The sequence below is a fragment of the Mycotypha africana genome (genome assembly GCF_025528875.1).
Source record: "Mycotypha africana strain NRRL 2978 chromosome Unknown BDF20scaffold_1, whole genome shotgun sequence".
Classification (NCBI taxonomy): domain Eukaryota; kingdom Fungi; phylum Mucoromycota; class Mucoromycetes; order Mucorales; family Mycotyphaceae; genus Mycotypha; species Mycotypha africana.
In genome coordinates this window covers 2,334,712-2,344,949 of record NW_026515725.1, presented here as the reverse complement: position 1 = coordinate 2,344,949, position 10,238 = coordinate 2,334,712, and the positions used below count along the sequence as shown (strand labels likewise).

Genomic DNA, 10,238 nt, shown 5'->3' with positions numbered 1-10,238 from the left:
GAAGCATGTTGTCATAGTACAAGTTTCTTAATAAAGACGTGGCTGTATTAGGCAAGGTTGGGCTTATTATGTATACTGTTATTGCACGAAACACGACGAAGATGTCGCGTACCTGTTCTCCATTTGATCTTCTGCAAAATACTGAGTTTCTTCTTACGAATACAGTCAAGCCAAAAGGAAGGAAGAAGGATATAACAATTAGGCTTAAAGCACTCTGCCCTGATCTGATCTTTAAAATTATGAAACCTGTTTGTAAGAAACAAGAAAGTGAAACTTTAAAAAACCAGATATGACTAAGATGCAATTCATTCGTTATCTTGTCATTATTATCAACCATCTGTTATAATGTTTATTGCTTGTCAAAACAAGGCTTTATGCGCGTATCCAAACGAACAAGTCAAGAGATGACATACACATACATACATACATGCATATTAAGAATAAGCAACATGAAGAATAAAAACTTTGCTAACCCCAGGTTGGGCTGATTTCAATTCGTTCGTTATCCTGGTTTAAAATTCCAGTCTGAATTTCACAGATTTTGATTGGCTTACATAAGGAACAATTATTTGAGCCAATTGACATCTGCTTCTGTTGGGAAAACAGAGGCGACAAACCAGGTAATAAAGAAAAAAAAAAAAAATTGACAATTTGACATTTTTTTCAATGTTCTATTTCTTTCCCTTTTCTTTTCCCTTTTATTTTGACATAACACACCCTTTCCTATCCCTCTTTCCTTTTAACCTTCCTTCATAACTGTTATTAAGCTTATTTTATTTTTTGTTCTTTTATTACATTAATTGTCAACATTTTGCAGGGATTTGACTTGCTGGAAACGAAAAGAAAAGAAAGAGAATGCAGTCCGTAGCACTCAAAAAGGAGAATAAGAGAGGAATGAGTAGTGATAGTAGTATTAGACATCATGGTGCAAAAGTAGCACCCAATCGACCGAATTTGTCCATAAATACCAATCTGACCTCTTCCAAAAAATCCTGGAACCATTTCTTTCCTTCTTGTTCACGAGCTACTAAGCTTGCTTCTACAATCACTACAGATACTACTAATACTAATACTAATACTACTACTACTACTACTTCCGATACAACTGTCATCAATGCTAGAACAACTTCGTTAGCAGCATCAGTTTCTACATCAACCTCAACAAAATCTTCGCCATCTGAAAATCCGAAAAATATATCGAAGCGCAATAATAGTTTACCCATTCTCACCGAACAAAAACAACCGCCACTCTCAACTTTAACCCACGGTTATTCATCAAGTGAATTAAAAAAACCTACAACTTATTCATCCCATAATGATATATCCTCTACTCAAAGTCTTACTACTCATTACTCTAATGAATCTCTGACTTCACTTTCCGCTGGTGCACCCTCATCTAGTTCCCAGTATACTCGTCAATTAAGCAATTACAATGCCAGTCCAGCAACTGCTCCCATCTTGACGACAGATTCAAATAGCAGCTTACATACTCCCAATACGGCTTCTTCTCATAGTATATCGTCCGCTATCATGAAGAAGTTCCATTTCCCATTTTTCTTTCATAAACGTCAAAACTCATTTGCTTCGAATGATCAGAGGGAAGCAGTTCTCAAACATCTCTATACTCCACCTGCTCCAGAACCAGTCCTTCCCTCTTTATGTGAATACTTGTCATCAGCGGATTCACCTGAATCTCCTCCACCTTGGGAACTAACAGACATCGAACGTCTGAATAAGAAGAAGCATCATTCTTTTGGCCATCAATTTGAATCTGTTTTAGAATTTAATGATGATGACGCAGAAGAAGAAGAAGAATCCAAAAAATTACGACACTCCCATTACGTTAGAAATAGCTATTATTCCGATTCAGATTTCGGCAAAATGCACGATCTGAGTAGCAGTAGTAGCAGTAGTTCCGTCACCACAAAAGCATCAGCCACACCTAGCTGTAGCGCCACTCAACTCAACCGCACATCAAGTATCACGTTACACGGATCTGCCAACGCATCCACCGACAACCACCTACGTCGTCGATCCAGTTGTCCCACCTCCGACGTCATGTCCATGACGAGTAGTGCATCCTCCACGAGTTCTTCAGTGAGGACACTCGTTGACAATGATATCGTGTCCATCACCGAGAAACATACGCGAGACGCATATTTCTTCAAGAAATCACACACATTTACACCTACTTCTACTACTACCTCATCGTCATCACCATCATCCACAGCAACAGCAGCAGGTTATTCTGCTACACCCATGGCAAAATCTTCCAGCAGTAACAGCAGTTGTTGTAAAAAGCTAGCCAATAAGCTCTCTCGCGACAATAGTAGCAGCAGCAATGATACACCCACTTCAGACGCCCATCATCATCATCATCACCATCATCATCATCATCATCATCATCTACATCACTCGTCTTCCTCTATATCTCTAAGTGATTCGGATCAATTGAAATACATGTATATACCAGCCGTGTTTGACCCAGTTACGCGATGTCCCGTATTACGATTTGATATCATCAAACCGAGAAAATATCAATTGCATCGAAAAGTCAGTTGGAAGAAAGAAGCAAAAGCGTTGATGACATGGCATCATTGTTTGGAAGAAAAGTTGCATAGTGCACAATCAGCGCCTTGTTTACCGAACCATTTGGTGAGTACCTTTACCTCTTGATTATTATCCAACAGATAGGTGAAGCTAACAACTCCTATTCTTCTACTCATAGTCGCCTGAAAAATTGGAAAAAAGCTTATTGACAAGACGCTTTATTCTACGAGAGTTCTTCACTACAGAAGTCAATTTTTGGAATCAACTCTATTATACCAAAATTGTAGGTGTATTCTATCTTTTTGTTTTCGCTATGGTTAAAAATTGATTGCTAACTATCTATTATTGCATCTAGGTATTTTATGATGCTCTTGTCTTTACTTTACAAAAAGAATACACATTAATGAGAGAAGAAGATTTGGATATCTTTTCCAACTTATTTGATCTTATGCAATCCTCAGCCAAATTAATCGATCATTTACGTCATTTTCAAAGTCGTTACCATCGACGTTACCATTGTCAACAACTGCATATGAGCAGCCCTACCAGTTTGAATGCAGAGGAAGATGTTTCAAAAGAACAAGCTACTCAGCATTCAACGCTTGCAGATGCTGCTGGTGGTAAAACGAATTACATGGATGAAAACAACGTGTATCTTGGTAGTTCATTTTTGGAAATGGCTGAAGATTTAGTCATCTTTTTACGTTGTGCCATTGATTATAAAGCCAATCGCAAACTTCTTGAACGAGCACTTAATAATGAGTTAGTCGCCAAGTACCGACAATCCCTCATGTTGCGTAAAGAAACACGGCAATTTGCCATGGACGATTACTTGATTATTCCTATTCAACGTGTCGCCCGTTATGGTTTATTATTCGCAGACCTTTTGAAGCATACACAAAAGTCGCATCCCGATTATGATAATCTGGTGAAATGTCTGCATATTGTGACAAGTCTGGCTTATGCCATGGATTCTGTTCAAAAGAAGAAAAAGAAGACTTAGTCTTGCCCAACATTATTCTGTATCTACGTCTGTGTACATATATCATTCTTTACCTTATTTATTTATCTACACCTTTGCATTTTTGTTTTATAAAGTTAATCTACGTTTAATAAAAGCACCTCGCATTCATGAATAGCATTAGGATTGAGTAAAGACGTATTCTCTGGGTTCTTTCTCACTTGGCAAATGGATATTAGATGGGATATATACACTGCTTGACTTTATGATAGCTTCAAGAGGCTTATCAAAGGGAGCAGTTGCTGACCTTAACAAACCTTTAGCTATTATAACTATACACAACAAACATGATTGACTTTTTCACTATTGGCACATAAGAGTGAAAGTATCTTTAACAAAAGATAGTAAGCATTTTGTGTTACCTTACCAAATTGGAAGTGAGAATGCTCTATAATGCAAGAAGTCTTGAACACTAGCTTCTCCAAAGGAAAAGGTTTAAGAACCTGTATGTAAATGCTATAACCAGGTCCAATTGCTTCTGGGAGACGATCCATAAAATAGAAAAAAAGCAGCAATGAGGGCTTTGTTACAAGGCATAATTAGGTGTATATATCGCTATTGCCTTACATTACCAACCTGGGTTAAATGCAAACCAACGTGTATACTGTATATTTACATTTTTTTGTAATGAATGGCTAGCTATAAAATAGAACAAAGAATTAGTTGCTCCGTTACATTTCGTAATGTAACGTTGTACGCCTTCCCGCCTTTTTGATTTGTTGCCGAATGAGACACCATTTAGACGTGATTTTCAGTAATCACGACAGTTTCCGAAAGACGCGTTTTACGCTTTAGTAAAAATAAAACCGCGATAGACGGTCACCTCCACAGGAGGTACAGACGAAACCCATTCTTGTCTCCCCTTTCTCTGCCTGCTCTGCAGCTTGTACTTGAATATATCCCTCACATACTTCACTTTCAATCTAAAGTTGAAATTATTCTACATTCCCCCAATTCTACAAAATGGATACCCATCAGATTAGAGTGTTACAAGGCAACGTCAATAAAGCAAAGATTGAACTGAATAAGTGGGAGAGAGAGTTTCAGGAAAAGCACGGTCGTAAAGTAACAACTGAAGATGTAAAAGAAAACAATATGGGTAAATTGCACTCAGAAAGTTGAAAATGATAAGAAACAGCAAACAACACAGCAGAACAACATTTAATTGACGCTTCTGCTTTCCTTCTTTTTTGAACAAACTGTTAGTCTCTAAATACAAAGATTATAACAAGTTGAAGAAATCTTTAGCAAAAGCCAAAGCTGAGCTCCAGATGAGCGATAGCCAAATGTCTCAAAGCTCTCAACCTCTTGTTGCGTCACAAACTGCCGCTTCGCAGGAAAATCATAAACAGTCTTCAACTTTTGACAAGGAGAATGTTCATCCTGAGCACTCATATCAACAAGTGGCTGCAACCTCACTATCATCCTCTAAAAAGTCAATCATTGCACATACCACAACCCATAATAAAACTCGTAAAGCTTTATCCAGTATAGATACCCATTTCCCTGCAATATCCTCAACATCATCCACGCATAAGACACATTCATCACATCATACAAACGAAAAAGATACTTTAAATACCAGCACCACTGTAGCCTCAAAAGTAGAAAATTCTATCACTAATTCTACTACCATCACTACGACTACGACTACTACTATTAGTACTATCAGCATGAAAGGAAACAATGACAATAGGGACGAGCATGGCGGTGGTAACAAGAAAGCCAGAACTTTAATATTGAATGGTTACAATAAAGAAAAGGCTGCCCAAAGAAAAAGACGACAACCACAAATAGTCCGAGAGATGGAAGAAAGGAAAAGAAAGATTCAGCGAACTCTTTCTGACTATATGATCCAAATGAAAGAACAAGAGGAGCAGCGGCAACAGTCTTCACAGACATTATCACAATTACGATCGACACCCGAATATCAAGCAGAGCAGCAATTCCATCGTCAGCGCTCTCAATTATTAAATACCCTTCCTCCTTTGCCACAAGACCTCTTTGATAGCGAAGATTCCGATGAAGAGTTGCCCTTCAGCATTGTGGAGGATAACCCTGCAGAACGCATCCAAGGATGGAGCAATAGCCTGGAATTATCAGATATTGTCAAGTTAAAGATTGAGAAGGGTACGCTGGGCGAAGTCTGCGAATTTAACAAGAAACTAGAAGAAGATGTGAGTGAAGATTTACGCAGATTTATACAAGAAAATACCCTGCCCAAGATCGCTTCTGAACAGGTAGCTTTTTTTTAAAAAATTTTGAATAATTATGTGCTAAACTAATGTCGATAAACTTTATCAGAGCACTTATAGTAGCCAACCATCGGAAGATGGGCTCAAGGGTGAATCTGCAATGCCTGTTTATAAAAGGCGTCCTCCAAGAAGACAAACACGTCTTCGTAAAAGTAAGTATTGTGCCAAGAAAGAATAACTGCATTGATTATGGTACCGTTTTCTAACGTTTTATTTATAGTGAAATTTGTGGAGACTTCCTAATTCATACTTATTATTTCTTTACTTGCATTGACATCAATTAATTATATCTCGAGTAATTCAATAAAGGACCTCATTGTTACATATTGTTCTTGAAATTACGTCTCCTTTCGAAGAACGTGAGTCATACAAATCTCAGGGAAGCCATGGCATTCGCTCTTTCTTTTTTGCCCGCTTACTTTATACTAACGTCATTGTGTGCCTCTACAACAAATGGAAAGAGTGCAAATCGGCCCTGCAGATGAGTTACCGGTAGTAGTGAGCAGCAAGGAAAATATATGCTATACTCAGGTTAACGCCTTATACACTTTCGCGTCATGTGATTGGTTTTCATGTACGATCTTTTAACGCACGTTTAAGACACTTTCACGACTATGGGGGATCAATCGAGACGTGAAAGGTGCAGATAAGCTTATTTGAGATAGTGGCGTGAGACTAACTGATTGCAAATACCATGTAGTCAGATGTGCAGTAACTTTTGCTAGCCTTTTGATCGTGCGTACGTATTCATCGTCTACCTTATCTTTATTCTACAGTAGATTTGCACAATTCTGATATGGGTATTCCAGATCCGGACCTTCTGCGGCTGCACTTTATTGCATAAACGCTGCAAATACGGCAAGCCTAAACGGTGTCATAGCAATGAAGGTCATTACGTAGCAAGTCTATACAATTTGGCAACGACAGCGTATACAAATATATCAAACTGATTGACGCATTTTCGTAGAGGCTCCTCACAAACTACTAAACAAAGGCGAGTTCTGTTTGCCTTGTAAAGTAAATGGAAACAGTCTCTATCATGATGTATTGGACTGCTGCAGTAGCTATAGCATTTGGGTTCGTTCAGTTCTATTGTGTTGCTTTGCCTTTGTGAAGAGATTGAATAGATTATGATTGGTAAATTGCGTCAAACCTTCAAATGTCAGACGCTCGAGCAAATCAGGACTGGTACAAAAAATTCTGGAAAGTTGTAAGCTTTGAAATTTGGGTTGGTTTTTAGTCTCTCCTTGTTCTGTTTCTTTAAGTTTCGTTCACTGTGTATTCTTCTTTCCTTTTTTTCTCTCTCTCTCTACGCTTTTTACCGAAATTAAACTACTTTACTACCAATGGCCACAAAAGGAGCTTATAAAAGACTGACAAAAGAATACATTGCTATTCAGAAGAAGTAAGTGCCAATTGGGTTCATCTCACTAGTTATATTCGAGGCTAATCTATTTTTCCAACATTAGTCCTCCACCATTCATCACTGCTAAACCGCTTGAAAGTAATATTCTAGAGTGGTAAAGTTCAAACAACATAATACTTGAGAATAGGAAGCTTTAGTAGCTGTTTAACTAAAAAGCAATCTGTTGCTTCAGGCATTATGTAATTAGAGGACCACCTGATACACCTTACGAAGGAGGGGAATATTATGGTAGAATTACCTTCCCTTCAGAATATCCTTTTAAACCACCTGCAATTCGTATGACAACTCCTTCTGGAAGATTTCAACCAGATACCCGACTTTGTTTAAGTATGAGTGATTTCCATCCGAGTACTTGGAATCCAAGTTGGTCCATTGCTACTATTTTAAACGGATTACTAAGTTTCATGGTAATGGAAGATCTGCAAAAGTTTAAAATCACTCTATCATTGACTGTATTTACGTCATGATTCAATTAGGTTGGCGACGAAGCAACAACTGGTAGTATCAAGACAAGTAATAATGAAAAGAAACTATATGCTGCTCGATCCCATTTATGGAACATTCGACATTCAAAATTTAGAGGTATTTTGACCATTTCAATCTTTATTGGGTTAGCACTATGTTACTTGACTCGCACTAACTTTGGTTTTGATTAGAGGTATTCCCTGAATTATGTACAGTAAATATGAATGACCTTCAGAACTTAGATCAGCATGGTTTAACAAAGCGTAATGTTAACAAATCGTCTTCAACAAATACCAATACCAATATTAAACAAGGTAACTCCAATAACGTTGGATCACGACAAACTTCTTCACTAGTACATCAACAACAAATACAACAGACAGCAGCAGTAGACGCAGGAACGGCACAACAGCAACAACAAGGTCAGCAACAAAGTCAACTGATAAGCAAAGGGAAACGATGGATATTTGTGTTTGTTGTGTTCATGTACTTGATCTTATCAAAATTGATAGCACGCTCAACGTCAACCGCTTAAAAGTCAATTGTTATTGTAGTATTCCCCCCCCCTTTTTTCATCATTTTTTTCTATCTTTATCATGAGTTTTCATATGTCTTGTCCTTTGGTCAGGCCGTGCAAATGCTATATCACATATTGTACATTTGAAAGGCTTTTCCCCTGTATGAACTCTCATCTAATTCGTTTTTATACATTAAAAAGATACAAAAAATAAGCATTCAAAAAGTAAAGTTGATCATTTTCGTATTCAATTAGCAATAAACATTTCTTACGTGTTTTGTCAGATTGCTACTCTCTGGGAACTTTTTCTTACAATACTTGCATATGAATGGTTTCTCCCCGGAATGTAATGTTCTTTTATGTATTGTTAGAGCGGAGGCAACACTGAATTTCTTATCACATTGATCACATGAGAATGGCTTCTCTCCTGTATGTACTCGTTTATGTTGCATTAATAGACGAGCTTCCGAGAATCCCTTTTGGCATATATCACACTGAAAAGGTTTAAAGCCAAGGTGCGTTGTTTGTAAATGACGAATTAGTTTTTGCCGTTGTGTAAAAGGTCTCCCAATCCTATCGCATGATGACCATCGACAGTAGTATTCATTTTTCTGGCCTAAAATGTGTACTTCTAATACGTGATTTAAGAGGCTTTCCAAATGATTCAAGGTCTGCTGGCAGTTGATCCAATGGCATTGATATTGTTTTTCCTTCACTGAAGTTGGCATTAGAGTCTGCACTTGTATTTGCTGTTGCTGTTGCTGTTGCTGCTGCTGCCGTAAAGAATGTAAATGTTGCTTATATAGGTGATCAATAAAAGATTCTGTTACGTTGAATTTTTCCGTACAAGAAGCCCAAGAGCAATTCAATAAATACTCCTCTTCAGCTGCTGTTAACGATAGCGAAGAAGTCTCACTGCCACTACTACTACTGTTACTACTATGGCTACTGATAGTTGTTGCTGGCGCTGTGGTGGTCGCTGCTGTTGTGGGTGTATTTGAAGCTACGTACTTTCCATTCGGTAAATTGTTTAAATGCTCATTGAATAAGTGCACCGGTAGGTCTTCCAAAGAATCAAAACTAGCTAAACAACTCGACCACTGACATCGAGCACTGTGATCGTTATTGGCAGCATTCCATTTTTTATTGGATCCCGTAACAGTGACACTTGTTGGTTTCGCAACTTGTTGATCTTTTCTTCCATTCCCTTTCTTATTGTCAGGATCGACTTTTCTCCATTTCTTATTCGATAAAGACAACGCATCCGTTGAATCAGGAAGAGAGCGTTTACGCCCTTTGATTGATGGTAGTACAATAGACTCTTCTATCGGTTCCTCATCATGATTTAAGGTGCAAGGTATCAGAGTGGCAGTCGTGGCAGTTGCAGGCTGAGGGTATCTCTTACGGTTGGCCTCCTCGGGATGTATAGCAGGACAACATTCATTACAGCAATCATCTACTGCAGCTACAGCAATAGGTTGATGAGTTATTAATGGCTGCGGCGGGGGCAATAACGGCTGTGGAACAGAGTTATTCAGGAAATTGCTGGTTTGACTGCCGTGAGTTTGTGTATTTATACCGCTATTGTAATGTTGGTTGAGATGCATATTTGCTGAAGTAGCTGTTAAGGAAGACGGATTATAGTAGTTATTGTATAGCTGTTGTTGATGTAATTGTTTGCTAGTATAATCATTCCTTGAAGCTGATGGATTCATCGCTGTTGATGTGATTTTGGCAGGAGAAAGCTTTGCCTCTATGGAAGCCATATGACTCATGTCAGCAGTTGGGGAAGAAGCCATAGAAAAAGCTTTGTACCCACCAGTATCATTACTAGTGCTACTACCGGTATTCATAAATAGGGAATTGTAAGAGGGCGCTATTGGCGGTTGAAATAGTGCTCCAGTTGCTGTTGTTATTGGTGTCGTTGAGAGAACAGTGCTGTACCTCTGTAAGAAAGAAGGATCTGTTAGGAAGTAGAGTAATCGACTGTGGTGATGATGAGTC

General features: G+C 38.3%; 4 protein-coding genes across 4 annotated transcripts; 3 read left to right on the top strand and 1 right to left on the bottom strand.

Annotated features, from left to right (window-relative positions):
* Window positions 1–855: 855 nt before the first annotated feature.
* On the top strand, window positions 856–3,553 carry BDF20DRAFT_909389 (uncharacterized protein; the record flags this gene model as incomplete). The annotated part of the gene is made up of 3 exons (XM_053083579.1): window positions 856–2,655; window positions 2,729–2,833; window positions 2,906–3,553. The coding sequence occupies 3 exons, from the start codon at window positions 856–858 to the stop codon at window positions 3,551–3,553; spliced, it is 2,553 nt and encodes an 850-aa protein (XP_052940894.1).
* A 981-nt stretch (window positions 3,554–4,534) lies between these two features.
* BDF20DRAFT_909388 (uncharacterized protein) lies at window positions 4,535–6,069 on the top strand (the record flags this gene model as incomplete). Its single annotated transcript, XM_053083578.1, has 4 exons — window positions 4,535–4,670; window positions 4,778–5,811; window positions 5,876–5,978; window positions 6,047–6,069. The coding sequence occupies 4 exons, from the start codon at window positions 4,535–4,537 to the stop codon at window positions 6,067–6,069; spliced, it is 1,296 nt and encodes a 431-aa protein (XP_052940893.1).
* A 1,103-nt stretch (window positions 6,070–7,172) lies between these two features.
* BDF20DRAFT_811865 (ubiquitin-conjugating enzyme/RWD-like protein) lies at window positions 7,173–7,908 on the top strand (the record flags this gene model as incomplete). The annotated part of the gene is made up of 4 exons (XM_053076729.1): window positions 7,173–7,231; window positions 7,296–7,346; window positions 7,425–7,659; window positions 7,729–7,908. 4 exons carry the CDS (start codon window positions 7,173–7,175, stop codon window positions 7,906–7,908), a joined length of 525 nt encoding a protein of 174 aa, XP_052940892.1.
* Window positions 7,909–8,503: 595 nt separating this feature from the next.
* BDF20DRAFT_807048 (uncharacterized protein) lies at window positions 8,504–10,234 on the bottom strand (the record flags this gene model as incomplete). The annotated part of the gene is made up of 3 exons (XM_053076538.1): window positions 8,504–9,123; window positions 9,640–9,788; window positions 10,179–10,234. Coding segments are annotated over 3 exons (825 nt in total), but the record flags the coding sequence as incomplete, so codon positions are not given.
* Between the last annotated feature and the right edge of the window lie 4 nt (window positions 10,235–10,238).